The sequence below is a fragment of the Mirounga angustirostris genome, unplaced genomic scaffold (genome assembly GCF_029215605.1).
Source record: "Mirounga angustirostris isolate CCGP_5_RB_7025 unplaced genomic scaffold, mMirAng1.0.hap1 SCAF_4, whole genome shotgun sequence".
NCBI classification, from domain to species: domain Eukaryota; kingdom Metazoa; phylum Chordata; class Mammalia; order Carnivora; family Phocidae; genus Mirounga; species Mirounga angustirostris.
The window spans coordinates 48,842,671-48,869,022 of record NW_026991712.1 but is presented as its reverse complement, the minus strand read 5'-3'; the positions used below and the strand labels follow the sequence as shown (position 1 = coordinate 48,869,022).

The 26,352-nt window shown below is 39.2% G+C and overlaps 1 protein-coding gene across 1 annotated transcript; it reads left to right on the top strand.

The window, feature by feature from the left end:
- The first annotated feature begins 13,373 nt into the window (after nucleotides 1-13,373).
- CA3 (carbonic anhydrase 3) lies at nucleotides 13,374-24,670 on the top strand. Its single transcript, XM_045896293.3, has 7 exons — nucleotides 13,374-13,531; nucleotides 14,334-14,531; nucleotides 16,981-17,099; nucleotides 19,060-19,152; nucleotides 20,179-20,241; nucleotides 21,947-22,102; nucleotides 23,702-24,670. The coding sequence occupies exons 1-7, from the start codon at nucleotides 13,447-13,449 to the stop codon at nucleotides 23,819-23,821; spliced, it is 834 nt and encodes a 277-aa protein (XP_045752249.1). The 5' UTR covers nucleotides 13,374-13,446; the 3' UTR covers nucleotides 23,822-24,670.
- Nucleotides 24,671-26,352: the final 1,682 nt, after the last annotated feature.

The window sequence follows — 26,352 nt, the reverse complement described above, 5'->3', positions numbered from 1 at the left end:
CCTGAATTCCTTCCTTCTTGCCTGCCTGCCTGCCTTCTTTCAATGATATTTATTACATGGCTACTTGCTGTTAAGCACTGAGCTTGGTATTGGGCCTATTGTTATAAGCCCTATATGTAAAACAGTCCTGGTTTCTGCCTTCATGAAGTTTCAGTTAATTGGAAGTGAATTAACCTAGGACAAAATTTTATCTACTTTAGGTTTCTATGTTTTTTAAGTTAGTTACTGAATGCTTATTAGCACCAGCCAGTATTTCTAAGTACTTTACATGTGTAATCTTAATTAATCTGTAAAACAAACACATTCCCATTCTACTAGTTCTGCTAATGAGGAAGCTGATGCTCAGGGAAGCTACTGGCTCTAAGTATGTGGCAGAGCTGGAGTGGGTGCCCAGGTCCGTGGAACTCTCAGCTCCAGCTCTTAATTGCAATGCTTTGTGGTATCTTTCATTCTACTTCAAAGCTAATGAACCAAATATGTAAATAAAAGCAATCCAATGAACAAACAAACAAAAACTTGCATTAGCTGTTTCCTGCTACAGCTACGCTTGTGGTCTTCCTTTAGGTGAGAGCAGACTGGAGAACTTCTAGCTCCCTTCCTCAGGCTCCTCTGGGCTACTCGCATTTTAGGTATTTTTTTTTTTTTTTTTTTAGGTATTTTTTAAGAGAAGTCATAAAATGGAGGTCACCAAGGCCAAGACTACTGATCTTTTAGGTACCCTGAATCTCTAACTGATGACCACTCCTTATCTCTTAATGTTGAGGAAAGCCCTCACTGTTCTGTATTTTCATGGTGATCCTGTTGAATTACAGAACGGAGTTTTGCGTCTTGTTTCTTCCTCCATGTGCAGCCATACACATTTCACTAATGGTATTATGAACTCGATTTGAGATTCATAGATTCATTACTTGAAGAAAATGTTTTACTAGAATCATAACAATGCAAATTAGTATCCCTGCTTGCTTTCTGCATCCACTTCCACTTCAAGTCAGTGACATGCAAAGGCAAATCTGGTCATATCCCTCATCAGCATTACACTCTCCAATAACTTGCCATTGCACCAAAGGAAAAAATCCACTCTTCACTGTGTCTTCTGTGGCCTGGCCTCTACCAGCCTTTGCTACTCCACTTTGCAACATCCTCTCCTGGGATTACTACTCTCCAGCTATCGTGTTCTTAGAGTTCCCTCCACCTGACGTGCTCTTTCTTGAATTCTTCCAATGGTTAATGCCCTTTCAGGCTTTAGTTCTTTCATTTCACCTCCTCAGGAAACTCTTCTATAATTATCATATCTACAGAAGATGCCTCCAGTCTCTCCGGTAGATTATTCCTTAGAAGTCACGTGGTTAGTGTCTCCTTGCTTTTTGCCAGGACCACCAACAAGATTGTAAATTCAATGAGGGCACTCTCTCTCTCTCTGCTTCCTTAATATATCTCCAGTGCCTAGACCACATAGAAGGAATTAAATATCTGTGTTGAATACGTGAATAAGTGATATTTTTTCAGTTATATTCTTTTGATATATTTAAAAAACTTATTGGATTTTGATAAAATTTTGTTCCATTTGGAATTTCTTTGATCTGGTATGTCAGATGTACTAATAGGAACTTCAGAAGTAATATGATTAGTCACCTGTATCACAGGCTGGAGAAAGAGTTGGACCAGTCATTGAACGAAATAAATATACTTCTGCAATGCAATGACTTAGAAATTATGGTGTGGGATGTAGTAACTTCAGAGTTTCTGTTTGGTGGTTGGCAAAGAAACCATTTCTGAGAGACAGGAGTTATGCTAAGATTTGTGACATGTCACTTATCTATACCTGTAGTAAAATATAAATTGAGGATATATGCTCAAGTCAAAGTATATTAAATTTATGAAATATATTATTATAATTTATATTTTCCATGCAGTTCTACATTTCTATTTAGTACCTTTTATTACTCTATCCTTGTTAAAAGAAAAATAAAATTCTTTACAGGGCAAGTAATAATGAACAACTCTTTCTAGTTTACCACTGCCAAAGAAAGATCCTTCTTTATTTCCTTAAATAATATACCTTTAAAAAGGCAACATAGATTTTAGTAACACAACATTGCAAAAATGTGAAAGTGTGAAGAAATGATTTTTCCTGATTCAGAACTGAGGAATTCATTTTTTTAAGTTCAGTTTTGAGCTCATGCCATATTTAATTATGGCAAGGGGAGAACTTGTATAATACCAGACATGCTAGGCTGCCATTTGTTTCTCTCATCACCCTGTACCAGACGAGGCAGTGTTGCTCGTTGCAATCTGAGTACCGAGCCCCAGGCAACAATGTCCATTACTCATCCTCTCAATCAAATATCAATGTGGGAAGTTTGTGACTTAGGCCAAAGATGAAAAGATCTGACCAGCTGTTCCTCTCAGGCCCAGTTCTGATCCCTGTGTGAAAAAAGAATACCTTAGAAAAATAATTGTGAGTCTGATTACAATGGTTGCCAAACAAAGACTCTAGTTCTGTTTATTTAGGAAGAGCCATGTGCATCAATCTGGCTGTGAGCAAGGTATTCATGTGTGTGTTTCTGCCCAAGAGGGACAGCAAGATTCATCCATCTCCCTTGAATGGAGATTTCTCTGCGTGAATTGTTTGTCTTCTCTACCCCTTTCTTGGTATTTTCTGAAAAGAAGAACGTCTTTAAGGTCAATAATAAATGATTACTAACTATGAAACAGAAAACCAAAAATCTGGTCAGAATGGTCACCCTTGAGGATTGAAGCTCTGATAGTACAGAAGGATAAACTGTCCTAAGAGTTAATGTCAGTAGAACATTGGAGTTTAATGAGGGATTAACTGCAGAGGTGGCAGGAGGGATCTTCCCCAAGCAGGAACAGGACACTCCTCATCTCTGATCATATTATTCCCCGTCCAACCCATTGTTTTCCCACTGGTTTTTGTCTGTCCTTCTTATGTGTCAAGTTTAGATTGAAGCTTTCTTGGCCCTGAAGTCTGGATATGTTTTCCAATTTTTCCATGTTCTTGACATTCATAAATATTAACCGGCAATAATTAGGTTCTCTTTCTAAAGAGTGAGACATATGCCTTCATTGCCCTAAGAGAGAAGCTCTGGCCCTTCCATACACTGCAATTCACTTTTATGTGTCATACAAATACTTTTCATTCAGTTATATTCCATTTTCAATAGGATAGTCTGAAAAATTAAAATTATGAAGACTAGTTCTGATTTCTGTTAAGTAATATTTTATTTCAAGGTTAAAATATATTGGATCTTACAGAAGAATTTACTTTAGGGATATAAATAAAGAATATAAATTCCTTAAAGTCTTTTTACTTCACATGATACTTCTGATGTATGAAGAAAGACACATTTTACCACAGCTAATTCTGACAGGAAACTAGAATTCCAAAATTTTCAATTCTAGTTACACACTCAATTGGTTTAGAATAAAGAGAAATATTTATTCTAGCATGGAACAAAATGCATTTGTTTTAGACATCAATATTTATATTGATTCTTTTCAACACTTTTTGGTTTATGGGATTTCATATGATCAGCTATTCATATTGCATTATGCTTTCAAGGCCACGTACTTTTCTCTTGGGGAGATGTTGAGCTTACATTTCAAAGAAGACATATTAAAAATTTTGTTGTAAATGTAGCTCTACTAAAACAAGATAGATAGCTGGATGTACCAGAGCACACAAAAACAATAGCTCAGTGAGGCTTCTTATTCTCCAGGTGGAATTTCCCTCTTCCTAATTTTCTGCTTCATACCAATGAGTGTGTGCTATAATCACCTTGAAGAATGTGTGGTTTACCTTATTGTGTTTCACAAGTGCATTTTTCTCTACAGTGATAATTGTCAACTAAGAAAGTTTCTGTTTTGAGAAAATTTATGTCAAAATTTCATACTAGTTTTAATTTATTTAAATGCCAAAGACCAAACTATATACAGGAATTTCAGTTGACTGTAACTGATAAGCTAAATTAGTATTATATCAGTAAATAATTATTTTCCCCAAAACATCACAAATCAAGGGGACCTATTGGATTGTGTAAAACAAAGTAACAACATTATAAAGCCGTATCTAAACAGAAATTACATCTCTTTTACAATGACAAGATAGTCCTTATTATTTAGAGGCAAAATGAGAAGTGTTGAAATACCTTTTTCTAAAGACAACAGATAAGAATTAATCACATCTTAGTCTAGGGTATGAGGCATGCTAAGACACTATTAATAGGATTTTAAAAAAGTAGTGTGTGATGGTTTAATTGACAGCATTTTTTTTTTTTTAGTGGAACATAAAATAATAGTTCACCTTAGGGCCAATAGTATCTACACTGGAGGAAATGAAGATAGCCTGTAGCCTGAAGAAAGGCTTAAGTAGCCTTTTCTACAGAAGGAAATTTACTTTTAAAATACCGGAAATTGGAAATACAGAGAAGTTGGTAAAAGGATACAAGCTTTTAACTATAAAATGAAAAAAGTCCAAAGTCTAATGTATAACATGGTACTATAGCTGATAATACTATATTGAATAATTGAAATTTGCTAAGGGAGTAGACTTAAGTGTTCTCTTACACACACACAGAAGATAAATAGATGGCGTGATAGATACGTTAATTAACTAGGTGGGAGGAATCCTGGGTCATAATGTATATGTATATCAAATCATCATGATGTACACTTTAAATAACTTACAATTTTACTTGTCAATTATAGCTGAAAAATACTGAAAATTGTGCAATTATGTCAACATAAAATATTTTAAGAGTAGATTATTTAAATTTCATCACTTATTTGGAATAAATATAATAAAAGAGCTATCTGGTATATACTGCTCATGCAAAGATTCCTATTAGTCTTGATTAATTTTGGAAAAATAAATAATGACATTAAACATTCAAACAATTGACGTAGGTATTTTTTGGTTCTGTTATTCAGAAATTTTTTTTTTTAAGATTTTATTTATTTATTTGAGAGAGAGAGAATGAGAGAGAGAGAACACCTGAGAGGGGATAGGGTCAGAGGACGAAGCAGACTCCCTGCAGAGCAGGGAGCCCGATGCGGGACTCGATCCAGGGACTCCAGGATCATGACCTGAGCCGAAGGCAGTCGCTTAACCAACTGAGCCACCCAGGCGCCCTGTTATTCAGAAATTTGATGAAAAACAATCTATCTCTAATGTCTTTAAGATGTCATGATTTAGGTTTATCAAGTTTGTGCCTTACATTTCTTTAAATGATGCTTTGAATTTCTTCTTGCATGAAAACTCCACAGCTCTTTTATTTTTAAAGATTTTATTTATTTGTTTACTTGAGAGAGAAAGAGAGAGCTTACAAAAGAGTTAATTGGGGGAAGGGCAGAGGGGAGGGAGAGGGAAAGGGAGAGAATCCCAAGCAGACTCCCCATTGATGGGGTGGGGGTTGTGGTGGTGGGAGGGTGGGTTGGGCAGCTGAGGCAGGGGCTCAATCTCACCACCCTGAGATCCTGGCCTGAGCTGAAACCAAGAGTCAGTTGCTTAACTGACTGAGCCATCCAGACACCCCAAAGCTCCACTTTACTGGACATTTTCAATTAAATTTTTAAAGTGAGAATAATGATAAATGTGAAATGTTAGTTTCAAGTGCTTGCACATCTATTACTTTGTTTGCTGCTAATAACCCAGTAAAGTGTACAGGGCAGTTATTATTATTCTGAGATGTTACCTGACCAGCCTAGGGGAGCAAAGCTTTACAGGAAGAGCCATAAGTGGGATTGGGTTTTTCTAGCTCCTATAGAGGTGAGGCTGATGTTTGATTTTTCCCAGCAAAATATAATTTACATCCCACTGGAAACAATATCCTGAACCTCCCCCTGAAAAAATTAAAATAATACAAAAAAACAAAACAACACAACTCTAACAGTGGTGTGGTCTTGAATTGGAGGGTGGATAAATCTGGAAGGAAAGCCTAAGATAGAGCTAAAAAGTAGGGAGGGTGGACTTCTGAAGATCCCTGAATATCATATAGAGGAGTTTGAATTTCATTTTTAAAAATGTGTTTATCAAAAAATAAGATACAAATCAAAACCACAATGAGATACCACCTCACACTGGTCAGAATGGCTAAAATTAACAAGTCAGGAAACAACAGATGGTGAGGATTTGGAGAAAGGGGAACCCTCCTACACTGTTGGTGGGAATGCAAGCTGGTACAGCCACTCTGGAAAACAGTATGGAGGTTCCTCAAAAAGTTGAAAATAGAGCTACCATATGATCCAGCAATTGCACTACTGGGTATTTACCCCAAAGCTACAAATGTAGGGATCTGAAGGGGTAGGTGCACCCCAATGTTTATAGCAGCAATGTCCACAATAGCCAAACTATAGAAAGAGCCCAGATGTCAATCAACAGAAGAATGGATAAAGAAGATGTAATATATATATATATGTATATACATATATATATACACACACACAATGGAATACTACTCAGCCATCAAAAAAATGAAATTTTACCATTTGCAATGAGGTGGATGGAACTAGAGGGTATTATAATAAGCAAAATAAGTCAGAGAAAGACAATTATCATACGGTCTCACTCATATGTGGAACTTAAGAAACAAAACAGGATCATAGAGGAAGGGAGGGAAAAATAAGATGAAATCAGAGAGGGAGACAAACCATAAGAGACTCTTAATCATAGGGAACAAACTGAGGGTTGCTGGAGGGGAGGTGAGTGGGGGGAATGGGGTAACTGGGTGATGGGCATTAAGGAGAGCACATGATGAAATGAGCACTGGGTGTTGTATGCAACTGATGAATCACTGACCTCTACCTCTGAAACTAATAATATACTATCTGTTAATTAATTGAATTTAAATTAAAAAAATAAGAATAAATAAAAAGAGGGGCGCCTGGGTGGCTCAGTCGTTAGGCGTCTGCCTTCAGCTCAGGTCATGATCCCAGGGTCCTGGGATCGAGCCCCGCATCGGGCTCCCTGCTCAGCCGGGATCTGCTTCTCCCTCTCCCACTGCCCCTGCTTGTGTTCCCTCTCTCGCTGTGTCTCTCTCTGTCAAATAAATAAAATCTTAATAAATAAATAAATAAAAAGAATTCACATTTAAAAAAATAAAAAGAAAAGCATGTAAGTTTTATTCTAATGCAAGGCGTATATATATATATATATAATAAACAGCATTTAAAAATGTAAAAAAAATACCAAAGAAGTATTAAGCCTTATAGGAATTATATTATTTTTAGTTCTTATCACAGTATTTAGAGTTTCAGTTAATTTTGTTATATTAGATTAATACATTTTGTACATAATTGGTCACATATGGTTGAGAAGGTTTACTTTGACTCCCACCCTTGGAAGGGTCAACTGGGCATTAGACTGAGCAGGTCAAAGTAATTCAAGAAGAAGGTGAATGCTGTGGGTATCAACTTAATCTTACACCAGTTCATCTGGATGATGTCTGTGGTTTGACACCTGTGTTCTACAACAGCACAGAACGCACTGTTTATGACCAACACGAAACAAGGGTTCCTTAGAGTAAGTGCTTGCCCAAAGAGAAACTGGACAAATGAAAAAGGCCAGAGAAGGGTATTAACTTTGCTGAGTACAAAATACACTGGCCTACACTGTAATAAGTACTTTACCATATTATCTCATTTAAGCCTCATAAGACTCCTGTAAGGCAGGCATTATTCTCTCTGTTTCACACATGATGAGGTACTTGAGGCCAAAAAAAAATTCAGGGAAATGGCCACCTAAGTGTTATGAAATGGCAAAACAAAATACAGTTCCACTTGTTAATTTTATAAGCAAATAGTATCATTAAGTTATTGAAAACTGGATTTGACAATCTAAATTTGATCCTAAGAAAGATACCATAAAGTTTAATGAGTTTTCCTCTGCTTAAGGTGTTATTACTGCATTTTATTTATTTTTTTTTAAGATTTTTTTTTTTATTTATGTATTTGACAGAGAGAGACACAGCGAGAGAGGGAACACAAGCAGGGGCAGTGGGAGAGGGAGAAGCAGGCTCCCCACCAAGCAGGGAGCCCGATGTGGGGCTCGATCCCAGGACCCTGGGATCATGACCTGAGCTGAAGGCAGATGCTTAACGACTGAGCCACTCAGGCACCCCTATTACTGCATTTTACAAGAAGAATTTGAATTTAAAAGAAAATAGTTTAAATTTATAAACCCTGATGATCAAATCTCAGTGCATAGATTTTGAGGGTCCTCACCTTTGAATTCATGCTTCTCCCTCTCAAAGTAACTATCTCAGATTGATATATTTTAGTAAGGGACACCAGTTGGGATAAGGCCTCTTACAAACTTGCCATGAACAGGATTAAAATTTAGGATCAAATCCAAGAGGTTCAGTTGTTACTGGTGACAAACTCAGGAACTAGGTCTATCATGTTCCTCTATAATGTGGTGAGTCAAGCTTCCTGATAGCCTTTTGGGAAAAAAAGAAAACCAAAAAGCATTCTCAGGGAAGAAGGTAAAAGTTATGTTATGTATGAAAGTTCTATTTAAAGTTTTGATTTTTATTAGCCATTTTGGCTTAGTTGAAACTTCCACATTCAGACATTCCACCCCAAAAAAACTTTTGTTTACCCGAATTATCTTTCTTGGTTGCTCTGTTGTCTGTCTGTCTTTCTCTGTTTCTCTTTTACTCTCTTTCTCTGACCTCCCTCTTCTTTTTTTTGTATAAGCACATTCATTTTTTTGGGAAAAATCCTACAAATTGCTCACTCCATCAACTTTCCAATAATAGTGCTGGGAGAAATGCTGTCATTATGCTAGGAAGATAATTTGTAGTTAATCATTCCTAGCTCTTTTTCTGGCATTATTTATCTCAGTGTATACCTAACAGTTTTCTTTTTAAAGCCAACTCCAGAAATCTCAACGTCTTCAACATAATTTAAATTATTTCTTTGCCCTGTTGACAGGGAATTTTGAAATTTAAAAGCAAACATACTGGAGTAAATCAATTAAAGTGCAGATGATTAATTTGTGGTTTCTGAAAAATATATTACGGTCGAAATGACATGATTTGATATTAACTGTTTTGAAATTCTGATTTTTATTAACTTTCTCATAGAAAAATACATTGAAAACACCAGCCATCATTTTTTGAGACCATACACCTAAAACTATTAAATATTTCACTTTGCAAATTCTACCTAGTGTTTATGTGAAATTATATGGCCTTGTGTACAGTCTTTATTATTTACTCATTGTGGAGAGAATTTTATTTATTTTAATTAATGGCAACCCATTCTTAAAATTCCTTCATTACAACATACAAATGGGCAACCAACACATGAAAAAATGCTCCACATCACTTGGCATCAGGGAAATACAAATCAAAACCACAATTAAATACCACCTCACACTGGTCAGAATGGCTAAAATTAACAAGTCAGGAAACAGCAGATGTTGGTGAGGATACGGAGAAAGGAGAACCCTCCTACACTGTTAGTGGGAATGAAAGCTGGTGCAGCCACTCTGGAAAACAGTATGGAGGTTCCTCAAAAAGTTGAAAATAGAGCTACCTACGACACAGCAATTGCACTACTGGGTATTAACCCAAAAGATATAAACATAGTGATCTGAAGGGGCACCTGCACCCCAGTGTTTATAGCAGCAATGTCCACAATAGCCAAACTATGGAAAGAGCCCAGATGTCCATCAACAGATGAATGGATAAAGAAGATGTGGTATATATATGTATACATACAATGGAATACTATTCAGCCATCAGAAAAAATGATATCTTACCATTTGCAAGGATGTAGATGGGACTAGAGGGTATTATGTTAAGCAAAATAAGTCAATCAGAGAAAGACAATTATCATATGATCTCACTCATATGTGGAATTTAAGAAACAAAACAGAGGATCATAGGGGAAGGGAGGGAAAAATAAAATAAGATAAAATCAGAGAGGGAGACACACCATAAGAGACTCTAAATCATAGGGAACAAACTGAAGGTTGCTGGAGGGGACGTGAGTGGGGGGATGTGGTAACTGGGTGATGGGCATTAAGAAGAGCACATGACGTAATGCGCACTGGGTGTTATATACAACTGATGAATCACTGACCTCTACCTCTGAAACTAATAATACACTATATGTTAATTGATTGAATTTAAATTAAAAAAAATAAAATAAAAAAATAAAAAATAAAATAAAATAAAATAAAATTCCCTGAGCCTGGGTGACTCAGTCAAGTGTCTGCTGGTTCAGGTTGTGATCTCAGGTTCCTGGGATCAAGCCTGCTTCAGGCTCCCTGCTCAGCAAGGAGTCTGCTTCTCCCTCTCCCTCTGCCCCTCCTCCTGCTCATGCTCTCTCACTCTCTCTCTCAAATAAGTAAATAAAATCTTTAAAAAAAAAATAAAATTTCTTCTACACATAAACAATAACAATATGATGAATCCCCAGATTGTTGGCCTTGCTCGGTATAGAGATTTTATTAAACACTTTATCTGGACCAGAATAGACATTTTTCCAAAGAAGCTATACAAATGGCCAACAGATGCATGAAAAGATGCTCAATATCACTAATCCTCAGGGAAATGCAAAGCAAAAGTGAGATACAACTTTGCACCATTTAGAATGGCTAGTATTAAAAAGACAAGAAGTAACAAGTGCTGTTGAGGATGTGGAGAAAAAGAAGCTCTTGTGTACTGTTGTTGGGAATGTGAATTGGTGCATCCACTATGGAAAACAGTATGAAGATTCCTCAAAAAATTTATGATCCAGCAATTCCACTTTGGGTATTTACCTGAAGAAAGAAAAAGCATTAGTTCGAAAAGATATATATATTCCTATATTTACTGCAACATTATTTACAATAGCCAAGACACAAAAACATTCTAAGTGTCCATCAATAGATGAATGGATAAAGAAAATATGGGAGATATATGTAGTGAAATATTATGCAGCCATAAAAAAGAATGAAATCTTGCCATTTGTGACAGCATGGTAGACCTAGAGGGTATATACTAAGTGAATTAAGTCAGACAAAGAAAGACAAATACTGTATGATTTTATTTATTGTGGAATTTTAAAAACAAAACGAACAAACAAAAACAAACAGAAACAACTCATAAATACAGAGAACCAACCAGTGTTTACTGGTGTTGAGGGATAAGGGAATGGATGGCTGAAATAGGCTAAGGGGATTAAGAGGTATGCACTTCCAGTTATAAAATAAAAAAATGAGGGGTGCCTCAGTGGCTCAGTCGTTAAGCGTCTGCCTTTGGCTCAGGTCATGATCCCAGGGTCCTGGGATCGAGCCCCGCATCGGGCTCCCTGCTCAGCGGGAGGCCTGCTTCTCCCTCTCCCACTCCCCCTGCTTGTGTTCCCTTTCTCGCTGTGTCTCTCTCTGTCAAATAAATAAATAAAATCTTAAAAAAAATAAATAAATCATTGGCATGAACAGTACAGCATAGGGGATATAGTCACTAATATTGTAATAGCTTTGTATGGGGACAGATGGTAGCTAGACTTACAGGGTGGTCATTTCATAATGTCTATAAATGTCCAATCGCTATGTTGTACACCCAAAACTAATATTATATTGTATGCCAACTCTACTCCAATAAAAAGTCACTTTACCTGTATTACTACTATACCAATAACATGAAATGTAGCTACCAACCTTTAACCAAACATACCAGAAAAAGAGATTATAATGATTTGATGTATTGAAACAAAGATCATAGTTTACTGATATAAATAATTATGCATTCAATAAGAAATAGAAAACACCTCCATTAACCACAAACTATAGCACCACACCATAGTAAAGCAGAAAATTGACTCCAGATGTCCCAAATCTGCAGGCTTTCTGATCCAACACTGACATATTTGAGCTCAGAGTCTAAGGGCGTTTGCTTTGCTGTTTGCTTGGATTTTCCGACCTATCTCAGTTCTTGATTCCACATTGCTACTGTGTGGATCAAATGATCCCTGCTCACAAAAATACGCTGGGGAGTGACTCCCCTGGCGTCCAGGTTATGAGTGTGGTCAGTCATTCCACATGCCTTGGGGATGAGCTATCTTTACCATGATGAGAGATTTCCTTTTCAAGTTTAGTAATCCCCAAATACAAACTACTTGCATCAATAAAAGTCAAAGTAATTAAGGAAATATATATTGCAACCTTGTTCAAGATAACACAGAAATTAGGCTTATGTCTCTTTGCTGTCTTTTTTATAAATAAAATTATTACTGACCTAGAATAAAGAAGAAATTTACAACATACTCTTAGAGTTATAAATATCTTCTACACGGGCTTCTTCAGTTTAAACAATAACCAGACCTTTAAAAATATATCTCTGACATGTGCGCATTGGATATGCCCGTTCTATTCTCCTTTTGCATGGGTCATCATATTATAAAACAATTTGGGAGGGGGAGAAAAAATACAAAGTATTCTGGAAGACTTTCCTTTTCCTTTTCTTCTAATCTCTCATTATGCCTTGAGGAATGAGGCCCTACGTTTTAAACAATATGACTCATTTTATGTTTGTGGCCTTCCAAGACTCCAGAATATTCTCGACTTTTCGTGAGCAGACGTACAGCTCACACAACACGGGTAAGTCAGTCCCAGGCTCCTGCTCTCGGTTAACCTGGGATGCGGACCTGTCCCGGATTCCCCGAGCTCTCCGAGAGATCTAGCCCTCAGCGTCCTGCAGACCAAAGGAACCCACTAGGTTGGGAAATGCTGCCTGGTGCGGTTCCAAGACCAGGGTGTTGTCAATCTCTTTAAGGGTAGCGGAGTTACAGAACTTGCCCTCCCGGCTTCTTTCTTCCCATCCTCTGCTCCTAAGATTTTACAAGTTGCCTGCCAGGGAGTCAAACATGGGTCAGGCAAAGAGACGTGTTCTTTCCAGCTACCGTAATCGGATCGCTGGAGCGAAATAAACTCGCAGGAGCGTCCAGAGACCGCAGCCAGACAACCAGCCTGCGCTCAAAGCAACTTCGAATTGAGGCTGCAAGTGCCGCCGGGCTGCAGATTTTAGTTGGTGGCTAAGCAGTTACGATCCCCCATCTCCCGCAAAAAGAACAGCGAAAAGCCTGGAAGAGGGAGGGAGGATGAGGCAAAAGTCGCCCGCATTTTTGCACGTCGGCGCCGCTCCTTAGAAAGACAGGCAGCTTTGCTAGGCGGGAGCGAGAGGTAGGAGAGCCAGGAGCCGAGGTTTCAGGGAGAGGGTAGGGAGGGGGTAGGGGCCTCCTTCCGCCCATCTCCCGCGCCACCCCACCCCCCACGCCGGACAGCTGTCTAGCCCTTGGAATTCATTGGCTTTCCCCACCCCGCCTCCCAAATACCACCCCAATCCAGTTTAGCCCCCCTGCCCCACCCTCGCTGACCTAATAAGGCCGTGCAGTGTGTGGGGGACCTATATAAAAGGCAGGGGCTCGTAGGCACGCTGCATGACAACGGGGAGAGACGTCAGCTGCGATCCAGTGCCTACAAAGACTACCATGGCCAAGGAGTGGGGCTACGCCAGCCACAACGGTGAGTCTGAGCAGCCGCCCCCCCCCCCACTCTGGTCCGGGATGGGGCCAGAGGATCCCCTGGCATTGCGCAGAAAGTGGGCAACTCTAGGGAGTGCGTGGGGAAATATGGGCGGAGGAGTCGATGGAAACTAACATTTACTGAACACTTACCAAGTGCCAAAAGCTGCTGACCCTTTTACCTTTATCTCATTTAGTTGTCCCTGATATGGAGCCGTTATTACTTGCGCTGGAGGAAACTGAAGTGCAGAGAGAGGCTGGGTAACTTGCCCAAGATCACACTGCCTCTGACTGAGAAGTCAGACCACCCGAGGTCCAGTACCGATTGTCCCTTACTCCAAGATCCTGGGCAAGCGCTTAACCTCTCTGAGCCTGGTGTTGGTTTAAGAATCCTTGCTCTGCCTGCTGGCTTCTGCCTAACCCATAGTAAACAAACAAACAAACAAACAAAAATTAGGGGTGTGCTTTGAAAACCTCATGTGGTCAGTGTTATTTATTCCAGTGATATGGTGGAAGATAGCATTGGTAAAACGTGTGATGAAGTGCATTTCAAAAATTAGCTTTTGAGGCTATATTCTTGAGCAAGCAGGGGGAATACTCTGAGTTAAATATAATTTCTAGGTACACTATTAATGAAACTATGAGAAGGTCTTAAATGCTAAGCCTTGTGTTGCCCAAACTGAAATCCAAGGCCTTTTCATAATCACTGACTAGCCTCCGTGTATTTTGCAGATATAGTCGATTAGAAAGAGGGCTTGGAATGTGCCACCAAATAAATAAATCCCCTCAACTTGATTTCCTAGGTCCTGACCGCTGGCATGAACTTTATCCCATTGCCAAGGGAGACAACCAGTCGCCCATCGAACTGCATACTAAAGACATCAGGCACGACCCTTCTCTGCTGCCATGGTCAGCATCTTATGATCCTGCCTCTTGCAAGACCATCCTGAACAATGGGAAGACCTGCAGGGTTGTGTTTGATGATACCTATGATAGGTCAAGTAAGTATGACACTCAGGTAGAGGCACATGGACATTTTCAATGCCCATATTGGCAAAAATGAGGTTGATGACACAGTAAGAGAATTAGTGGGAAGACGGGTCACTTCATCTCTGAAAATGGAGAGGACATTCCATTTTGCTCTTGTCATGAAGAATTATATTTATGCACGGAATAAGAATGCCTCACTCTCAAACCTTAGTCAACTTGGCTGCTGCAAAATGGGCCCATGCCCAAGCCAATAGTTGGCAATGCGTTCTCTTTTTTTCTCTTTATTTGAGAGAGAGACAGCGAGAGAGAGCACAAGTGGGGAGAAGGAGAAGCAGGGTCCCCGCCCAACAGGGAGCTCCATGTGGGGCTCAATCCCAGGACCCCGAGACCACGACCCGAGCCGAAGGCAGCCGCCCAACCGACCGAGCCACCCAGGCGCCCAGGCAATGCGTTCTTGAAATGCAGCTTGATAGGGAGGTGATGGCAATGAGTCCAAATGAGTGTCCTTTTGGATGGCCTACACCTGAGGTCACTGACCACAGTCTGGAGGGCAAGGCTCCCATTCCCACGTGTGGCAGAGATTCCATTCTACAAAGCAAGGCATGGCAAAGAAACAAAGTAGGCACTTTCTCCCTGTGGTGTGTGGGTGGGGCCCAATCCAGGGGAGAGAATAAGGTCATTATCTGAGTCAGGAACATTGCCTTCAGTGCTTCAGTGGGGTTCATCTGATTAATCCTTTTTGGATTCGTGTTTTTGAAGTTCCTGACAATTTTGTGAGTAGTGATTTGTGTGCCATGAAAATGAAAAATCACATGTTCCAAAAACTCTATTTTAGTGAGTGTTTTTGAAGTTCCTGACAATTTTGTGAGTAGTGATTTGTGTGCCATGAAAATGAAAAATCACATGTTCCAAAAACTCTATTTTACTACACTATTAAGCAAATCAGTGAAATAAAAACAGGCTACTTAGAAATACTCAATTTCAAAGTAAATGAAGTAAGAAAGAATCCACCTTTAATATTTTGGTGCTTGATGTACAATAATACCTTTTCTTATAACCACATTTGTAAAACGAGTTAAAATGATCCTTATTGATGTACATAAATAAATATCCTCAATGATGTTATAGGAAAGAGCAATAGTGTCATAATTCCTACCTACGAGGAGGCTCCAATTAACGGGTTCTGCCATTATTTCATACTGCTATTACTTTTTTCCCCTTCTCCATTTAAATCAAGTTCCGTTCTGAAGGATAAACAAAATTAAACAGTACCTATTATGTGGAACCACATGAAAATTTTTGTAAGCCAAACCACATTCTTGTAAGTAAAGTGGTGAAATATTGACAATTCCATATGAGTTATCCTAATCAATTGGACTCCTATGTCCAGAGAGCAACTGTTCTAGTGCTTGGACAGGAAAAATGCTATGAATCAAACCACTTATATCTACATGACTAAGCTCATCCGAGTCTAGCTCTATTGTTTTAGATTTACATTATGTGGCTTCCAGTGTGCCATTTCAGCTCCAGTAATTGGTCAGTCCTTTCTAAAATAGCTACTCTGAATTCTATTTTGATCTTTCTTATATTGCTAGATCTTGATTTGGGTTTTGGGTTTTTTTTTTTTTGGCATAATTTCCAGTGTCCTGCAGAAAATATTTGAACCTCTAAATCATTCCTCAGGTGAATGAAGTGAGATCAAAGTAATGTGTTGTGGTGAGGTATTTGGGCAAAAAAACTCAAAAATTAATGCCACTGAGAATTACCTAGTTTGGCTGTCCACATTGATTGATTCCCTAGGAGATTTCTGAATTTTCCTTTTTATCTTATTTGAATAGACACAGTTTATGTTAGATGTGAATGAGAGTAGTCTTAAAGAAAAGTGGGGCTGGAAGCAAGACATGGAGAAGGAATTCACATTTGCTCAGTGATTGGTGTGCTGGGCAGTGTGATGAACACTTTAAAGTCCTTAATCTCATTTAATCCTCACGGCAGCTCGGAAAGGTTGATATTATTACCACCTTCACTGAGATGCAAAAACAGGTTCAGAGAAGTTTAGCAACTTGCCTGAGATCACACAATTAGCTAGGATTTGAACCTACATCAGTCTGGCTCTCGACTGTCCTGTTCTTCCCACCGCACCACACAACCGACTCATTTGTTGACTGTCTACATCCTTATTGTCCATCTTTTGTTTTAACTTTATTGTCATAAATGTTAAATTGACATTTTACACATAATAAAACAAGCAAACGAAACAGGACAGAAAAGAGAATTCATTTATTTTGATGTATCCCAAGACTTTGTAGGAAAGAGACCAGTGTGCTTGAGAGCAGTATCATCTACCGAGCAGACTGACAACCTTGCCCATCGAACTTTGGCTGTAAGAGCACTTGTTTAAGGTAGGACTCTGTAAGCGAAGCATAAGTTCACTGTTGACCCAGCTTCTCTGAATCGCAGTGCTGAGGGGTGGTCCTCTCACTGGACCCTATCGACTTCGCCAGTTTCATCTTCACTGGGGTGCCGCTGATGATCATGGCTCTGAGCACACCGTGGATGGAGTCAAGTATGCAGCAGAGGTAGGAGCAACTGTCTCCCAAAGTGAAAACTGAAAAGTGAAAAATAACAACAAAATAGCATCCACTGCCCTTCCTTCAAGCCTGAGGTTGTAAAAAGACCTGGAGTAGTTTTAGCATAAGCTGAAGCTGCCAAACAGTCTAGGCTGGATGGTTAAGAGAGTGCAGATGAATTGGTGTCATGCATGAAAATTTTCAAGGTTATATTAAGAAATTGAAGAGCGGTTTAATAATTAAAAAAAAAAGGGCCAAGTTCCTGAATGGAACAGAAAAGATAAGGATAGCTAGCATTCATGAAGTGCTTACAAATATTAACTCATTTGATCCTTTCAGCAACTCTATGAGATAGGTTACAGATGAGGAAACTGAGGCACAGGAAAGTTACATGACAAAGTTACAGAGCTGAAGAGTGCTAAGCCTGGTGCTCTACCTTATGTAGATGGGCTTTAGAATCTACCATCTCTTTTTAAAGGGTTTATTTATTTATTTGAGAGAGTGTGGAGGGGAGGGGTAGAGGGAGAGAATCCTGAAGCAGATTCCCCGCTGAGCGGGGAGCCCAACAAGGGACAAAGGGCTCCATCCCAGGACCCTGAGATCATGACCTGAGCCAAAACCAAAAGCTGGCTGCCTAACTGACTGATCCACCCAGGCGCCCCCAGAATCTATCATCTTGTCCAATGCCCTCGGCTGCCTCTTTTATAAGAATGTAGGGCTCTAAAAATAGCCTTTAGTAATTCTGGCTAATGCTTGTGTTCTAGTGTCTTAATGAAGGGTGTGCATATGTATGTGTACAAGATTATATATATATGTATATATTTACACACACACGCACATAGATGAATAGGTAAATACAGATACATCTACAATTTAATATGAGCAAATACTACTGTGTCAGTTAACCCATTAAAGAAAAGCATGATTTGTAGCTCCGATCAAGGCAGCAAATTACAAGGAAATAAGACAAGCCTTCCACATATTGTTTTTGTAAAGCTAAGGCTATGAGGGGTGACAAATGCCCTAGAGGTGAGGATCATTCCATTTTTACGGGCACAGTCTTCCACGGGTAGGCTCTGGCCAACGCAGGAGCTAGGACAGAACCTTGGAGGCACTGTGGACACTCTCTTGGGCAGAATCCTTAGGCAGCTTAATTGTCGGTTAAACTAAACTCTGGGAGACCCAAAGTACTTCACTATGATCATTCCATTTCTCCACAGCCCATCTAGAAAGTCAGTGACAGGATAAATAAATTATTGAGAATGTCTTCTAGATACCTTCCCCCTGAAAATGGGGAAAGTTTAGTGTATTTCTTACAACTGTGGGCACGGCTTGCCGTTTGGCCTTTACACATGGGATGATCTCAACACTTTTGGTCTTGAATACAATATTTTTAACTGCTCTGAACTCTTGTATTCCCGTACCATTCTGTGTAACTCGATATGGGAAATTTGACTAATTTAACTGGTGCCTATGTTCTAAATTAAGATAAGGTTCCCACCAGGTTGTTGAACACTGCCTGCTAAAAAGGAGGTAGATATGAAAATATGAAAATGCCCAAGAACTTCCCTATTGTTTGTTCTCCCCACTTCCTAATTAACTGTAACTTTAGAATGTTATCAGCTTCTTGCTTATAGCTCTGTGTTTCACTCTTTGATTTATTAGAAAAGGGAGTGATGTTGCACAAAACTAAAATAAATATTTTGAATTAGTTTAACCAAAGTTCAACTTTCACTCATTGCTTATTATAAATTTCTGAATCTATTTATAATAATTTTATACACTTTTTATTTAAACCACTAAAAATTTTACCAAAATATTGCATGTTGATATTTAGAATTCTATCGACTTTCTATGAGAGTGTTCAGCAACTTTAGATTAGTAAAATTATTGGATTTATTGTGAATAATTTTATACTTATTTTCTTACTCTAGAAATTTACCTCATAACCTGTATTCTATGCTTTCAGCTTCATTTGGTTCACTGGAATCCAAAATATAACACTTTTGGAGAAGCTCTCAAGCAACCCGACGGGATAGCTGTGGTTGGCATTTTTCTGAAGGTGAGGTAAAAATTGGCTATCTTCTTTCAAAATTTAGTTCCTTGTCAATGGTTAGGATAGCATGTGTCTCCCTCCTTCCTTTTATTTAAAGGGGAGAGAGGAATGAATTTCATTATTCATTCAACTGAGCAAGACATTTCTGGTAAGATCAGCTCAAAATATTTAGCTCTCCCTTAAAAGTGTACCTTTTGCCATATTTCAGTCCCCCTAACACTTCTACATTCTCTCAAGAATGAGTGTGTGGGCCTGTGGAGGGGCAATGGAGACAAAGCCTTGGAAGGAGCTTATTGGGGGGGGGGGGGCAAAAGCAGCCTTGTTTCATTATCCTTTCCTGTCACTCTACCTCAGTTGCACTGGAAACCAGAAAAGCCAATGTTGGAAATCGCTGGGTTGCCAAGTCCCTGGCTGGACATCCCTTCAGCTCAGGGTGGCTGCCATTCACATGATCCCAGGCTAAGATAGCACATGGAATGTGTGTGTTGTTGGGCCAGCTTTGGTTTAAAGTGGACTTAGTGTCATTAACACATGAATTTAGTGGTAACACAATCTAGATTTTAAGCCAGAGGTGAAAATCTAGCTTCTTTCTTTTTGAATGACCTAATTTGTTTTATGTCATGAGCTCATTGGGTCATTTTTAGTGATTGAATGCAACGCAACAGGAAGTGGAGTGGGTCTCTGCTGCGAGAGAGTAGATTTAGCTTTGCATACATTGAATACATCCTAGCTTGAGTTCTATAAAAAAGAAAAAAAGTAGACTGACTGCCTAGAAGGTCGAGGACATAGAAATAAATCAAAGTATAACTTTGTGGTTTTGTACTTCAGAGGCCTGGGGTCTAAATTTAGTCCAGATAATATATACCCTAAAATCTTGAAGAAGAAATAAACTTATGTTTTTGCTTAGTACCAGATAGTCTGGCAGATTTATAAACACTAGTTGCGGGTGGATGGATCAAAGTTAGTTTTCAAGATAATTGTAGATTATGGAGAAGGGAAAAATGTAACCATTGGTTTTCGATTTTCTGACAGATAGGACGTGAGAAAGGCGAGTTCCAGCTGTTTCTGGACGCACTGGACAAAATTAAGACAAAGGTAAAAATAAATCATGTTCCCTCCTAGAACATAAAGCAGGGTATGGCAGTTTTTTATTATTACATTTTCTTTCTTTCTTTTTTTTTAAAAAAAGACTTTATTTATTTATTTGTCGGGGGGGGGGGAACAAACAGGGGGAGGGGCAGAGGGAGAAGCAGGCTCCCCGCCGAGCAGGGAGCCCGACACGGGGCTCGATCCCAGGACTCTGGGATCAGGACCTGAGCAGAAGGCAGACGCTTAACCGACTGAGCCTCCCAGGTGCCCCAAGCTAGGCAATTCTGAGGGAATAATTGTCTGTTATTTTTTTTAAGATTTTATTTATTTATTTGACAGAGAGAGAGAGACAGCGAGAGAGGGAACACAAGCAGGGGGAGTGGGAGAGGGAGAAGCAGACTCCCCGCTGAGCAGGGAGCCCAATGAGGGGATCGATGCGAGGCTCGATCCCAGGACCCTGGGATCATGACCTGAGCTGAAGGCAGACGCTTAATGACTGAGTCACCCAGGCGCCCCTATTATTACATTTTCAAGTGCATTTGTTCCACCCAAAGTCTGTTACTAAGTCTGATGAATATGCTAAGCATATGTATACAAACAAATGCTATTATATTTGTATGGCTTATAATTTTTAGTTCAATTTTACATACATCACCTTATTAAATTCTCAGTCTGTCAGATAATGACTTTCTTACTGAAGTGGATGTAAGAGAAGTTGAATGGTCACCCCTTGCCCCCCAACACACACACACACACGCATAGATGCACACACTTGCAGAAGTACTAAATATTTGGGTCCTGGTGTTGCCCTTTCTCTCCTGGGTGACACCTACATATTTTAAATCTTAACAGTAGAATCTTCGAATTAACAAACTCATTTTCATTGCCTTTGCAACTGTTCTAATCAAATGCTATTAAGTTTTACCACCAGAGAAAGTATTCCAAATATAATACTCAAGCAAGCCTGGTTTTATTTTTTATCATTGAGAACGTAAGCATTAACTTAATATGAAATATTTTTGTTACAGTTAAGTGTGAGTTTTCTTCTTTTTCTTGAGAAGTGAGGAATTATAGTTCTACTGACAGATAATAGGGAATAAAATGTTACAACAACTGTGCCAAAGTCATAATATAAACCGGCTTCCCCTCTTTGACCTTTATTTCTGAAAGGCATGAACTTTGTTTAAAAGTTCCATTTTCGGGGCACCTGGGTGGCTCAGTTGTTAAGCGTCTGCCTTCATCTCAGTTCATAGTCCCAGGGTCCTGGGATCGAGCCCCGCATCGGGCTTCCTGCTCGGCGGGAAGCCTGCTTCTCCCTCTCCCACTCCCCCTGCTTGTGTTCCCTCTCTTGCTGTGTCTCTCTCTGTCAAATAAATAAATAAAATCTTTTAAAAAATAAAAAATAAAAGTTCCAAAAATAAATAATAAAAAAAATAAAAGTTCCATTTTCTTGGGGTGCCTGGGTGGCTCAGTCAGTGAAGCATCCCACTCTTGATGGCAGCTCAGGTCTTGATCTCAGGGTCTTGAGTTCAAGCCCCGAGTTGGGCTCCACACTGGGCGTGGAGGCTACTAAATAATAATAATAATAATAATAATAATAATTCTGTTTTCTTTAGTGCATTTGAAATCCATTCTTAGAAAATGGTGAGACCCTTGGGGTGGGTGGTGTGAGTGCACCTGTTGATCGGGCCTGTGCCCTGCTCTCTCCCAGGGCAAGGAGGCGCCCTTCACACATTTTGACCCGTCCTCTCTGTTCCCCACCTGCCGGGACTACTGGACCTACCACGGCTCCTTCACCACGCCGCCCTGTGAGGAGTGCATCGTGTGGCTCCTGCTGAAGGAGCCCATCACCGTGAGCTCCAACCAGGTAAATGGCAGCTCCAGGCAGAGCCTTGAGAACATGTGAACTTACATCGCTGAGTGGCTGTATAAGATATAGATGCTGAATGGAAAATGTACAGCTGCTACAAGGATGCTTACAGACCAGCTGTCTGACTAGGCATTTCTGAGTTTGCTCAGGTTAATTACAGTCAGTTTGTTCAACTTTCTAAAACTTGGCTCCCAAAAGTACCAGGATGAACACAGATCATTTAACGGTGGTTGTGATACTGAACAATGACTGAGCTTATGCTCTAAAAACACTTAAGGGTTTAGATTATTAATATGAGTTCACCTTTGTTAAGTTGGAGCTCCCTCTACTAAGTACTGGTTAGGAGATTGTAAATACAGGCCTGGGGAGAAGGATACTAATGGAAGCGATTTAACATCCTTGTGAGCTGTATGCAATTTTTCCAGTTCTACAGATATGGTTAAAAGGTTAACTAGTTAGTCCATGATCACCCAGCCAAATGCAGGAGCTGAGATTTCAATGTCTGTCTGCTTCCAATACCTCTTCACTCCTTTGCTGAGGCCTTTGTTCTTAGTGTTCATCTAAAGAATGTCCTTGCAACATTGATCAAAGAGACTTTCAAGGAAAGACTGGGAAAAAATATGTAGGCAGTGATATGGAGAAGAATAAATTAAAGCAAGTAGACAACACAGAAACTCACACAATAGATCATGAATATCTACTTTAATCGTAGTTTACCGGTACATTTCCCTTACTTAAGACAAGAGTTTTCATATTTCTGCCAGTTACAGACTCAAGTATATACGATCTCTTTTGTCAAAAGATCAGATTTAATGGTCAGTTTCACTCATATACATATTCTGAAAGAGGAATGAAATTTTCTTAAGGAGAAAGCTAAAAACATTTTCATGTAGAAATACAGTACTGATGATAGTTTCCTAAATTCTTCTCCCTTAAGAAAAAAAAATCTTTAAAAATGTTCTTGAAATTTTAAATATAGCATGACTAATTTCTTTGTGTTCTTTAAAAAAGAAGAGACTCCATAAACGTATACAACGAAGAGCCAATTACGCTTATTATTTGCGCTGATATTGTCATCCCCTCCTACATAAAGTATATGCTTCATACTGACCAGTCAAATTAAAATAATTCCTTCAGAATTCAGGAGGTAACACTTGGACCAGAGGGCATGGTGATCCTATATAAAATGAAGAAAAGAAAAGTGTTTTTACAAATACAGAAAAGGCTTCTATTATGCAGGAGCTGGTAGCCAAATAACTCTGGACCAACAGGTTTTCTGGTTTGTCTTGTTTTAAAAGCCAGAAATTTCTTTCTTTTTTTTTTTTTTTTAAGATTTTATTTATTTATTTGAGAGAGCGAGAATGAGAGAGAGTACATGAGAAGGGGGAGGGTCAGAGGGAGAAGCAGGCTCCCTGCCGAGCAGGGAGCCCGATGCGGGACTCGATCCAGGGACTCCAGGATCGTGACCTGAGCCGAAGGCAGTCGCTTAACCAACTGAGCCACCCAGGCGCCCCAAAAGCCAGAAATTTCTGTCACGTACAAATATGTGCACTTGGTCTGAATGTCACGCTGACAGTCTTCCCTTGCCCCTTGCAGATGGCAAAGCTGCGGAGCCTTTTCTCCAGCGCTGAGAACGAGCCCCCAGTGCCCCTGGTGGGGAACTGGCGTCCTCCGCAGCCGATCAAGGGCAGGGTGGTGAGAGCCTCCTTCAAATGAGGCCGCTGGAGCTTGCCCTCTTCAGGAAAGGAAACCTGCCATTGGAGAGCTTGGTTCCTTTTGGTGCTCCTTACTCCAAGTATATTTCAGCTTTCCACACCGAGCAAAGAATGCAAGGGTGCAATAACCGAGAAACCAAAGTTACTTTTGACAAGATGTAATATGAAAGCTTTTGGCCTTTGTAATAATCATCTTTCCTATAAAAGTAGCATTGTTAGTAAGGTTTCAAAGAAGAAACAAGTGGGAGAGTAAAGATATAGAAAAATGGGTATTGGGTACCATTTTTCTGTCTTCTTAAATTTCACAGAACTTCAGTTTTATCATTTTCATATTTTGAGTTGTCCATCTTAAAGAAATAATGAATAATTCTATATGTAGGAGTAGATGTGTATGAAGATCGTAGAGCAATTAAACATAAGCCAGAAATTAAAATGACTATGCACACCAAGCAATGAAATGATGCGTTTTAACCCTTAAATAAAACCAGTAAGAGGTCCATTATTTATTATAATTCTAGCTACTGTAGAGATTACCTGGTTTTGATTATCAATGAAAGGAAAACACATCCAACCAGGAGCTTAAAAAATTTGATCCTGTATTTGAATTTCTTCTTCATAAAGATAGCTAACTTTATCCTAACATTTTTCTTTACCTGAAGGAGGGCCATTTATTTTTAATTTTACTACTTTTCTCTTTGCATGCTTATTAAAATAAAAATTGCCTCTGATATCTTTCTAATTTGAGGGTAGAATAATATAATTCCTAGAACATGAAGGAGTTAATGACTGCACTTGAAGTAAAAGCAGTTGTATTGATCGTCAAAACTAATAAAGACATGAATGAGAAAAATCTTGTTGTGTTTTTTAGTGAAGAAAACGGTCATAAATGACAGACATGGAGTAAAACTAAGAATAGCAAAATTTGTTTTCATAACTGAACGGTGATGATGACAAACTCAGGTTCTGATTTTAATTGGATGTTACATTCCTCACGGAACGGCTAAGAATCAGTGAGGGCCCTCAGAGAAAATCGCAGACAAGAAGAGGAATGTGTGGCCATATATTTGAGAGTGTGGACTAGTTTCCAGAAGCCTCGAAGTTGGTTTAGGACTCTGAGGTCCATACCAGTACCATGATTGCTACTTAGGGGCATGGAATCAAGTCAAACTGTAGCTTTTACATCTTTATATTTTTTAATGTGCATTGGGATGACCCTAGTCTAATACTACAAAAGCCCATACATTGAGACCTTCAAAACATTTAATATGTTTAGACATAAAGTCTAATTTTGCAGTTAGTGGCTTTGATATGTCTTTCATCACATCACTGGCTAATATACTAACTTACCTTAGAAAATGACAGCAATAATTTCATCACCCCAAGGAATGAAAATGGTATTGGGTCAGGAGAGTCCTGTGATGCTGGAAGTCAAGTCAGGTGACAAAGCCCTAGGAGACTCAAGTTATTTAATAGATTACCACTTCGGTGAAGTAAAACCAGGTTGGTCAGTGCGAAGTGGATGTGTTAATTAAATCCCTTGAAATTAGGAGGTGTGGAGCTTTCATCAATTAGTGGTAATACACAAGCTGATTCTCTCAGGGTACTTACTTAGTAATGCTTAAAGCACTGTTAAAATGCATCCAACATACACTCTACATAGGAGAGGAACTTATAACTTACCACCAGCTACAGTGGTCCTTATTCAAGAACACAGGCTATGCAAGGCTGGAACCGTTTTAAGGGAAAAAGGTCCAATCAAGAAAGGCTATCTCCCTCGACCGTGAGTTCCATGCACAGATGTGAATCTTATAAACTGAAACTCCCCTTATTGCCTTAGTAGGTGTGTGTGGCACTTAATAAGCACTCAATAAATATCTGGTGAATAAATGATGTGATGAACACAGATGACCCCAGGACGAATACTCATCTTCTTGAACAACCAATTACTCCACATAATTAAGACTAATACTGGCTTTTTTGCTCACCTTATTTAGTTTAGACCTCCTTGGGAAATGTTCTCTTTAGCTTCAGATGACAGCTTCCCTGTTGGAACATATTTTCCCCTCCAACCAGGGTCATTGTCAAAGCTCACAATTATCAGCCAACTTAAGACTTCCAATTTCTCTCTGCACTCAAAATGCTGAGTTATTATATATGCTCATTAGAATATTGAAACCACACATATGTCCTTATTCAGTGGAGGGATCATTTTTATGATCACGCATGATTCCAAACAATTGCACTTCCGACATACGCAGCCTACGCGGGAGACGTGGCTAGGGGCTGTGTGGAACATGTTTCGGCATCTGCCAACGTTTGTTCTTTAGGATGTAATCATTGTAGATATTTTTAAACTTCAACACAGAACAGAAACTAATTCGAATTAAGTGTGTCGGAATATTCAGATAACTATATCCTTAAAAGTCAATGAATGGCACATAATCAGTAAGAATTTACTGAATATAAGGTACTGTTAGATTTGAGAGTGCAAATATATTATAATCCTACCCCTTTAACGGGGAGACAATATAC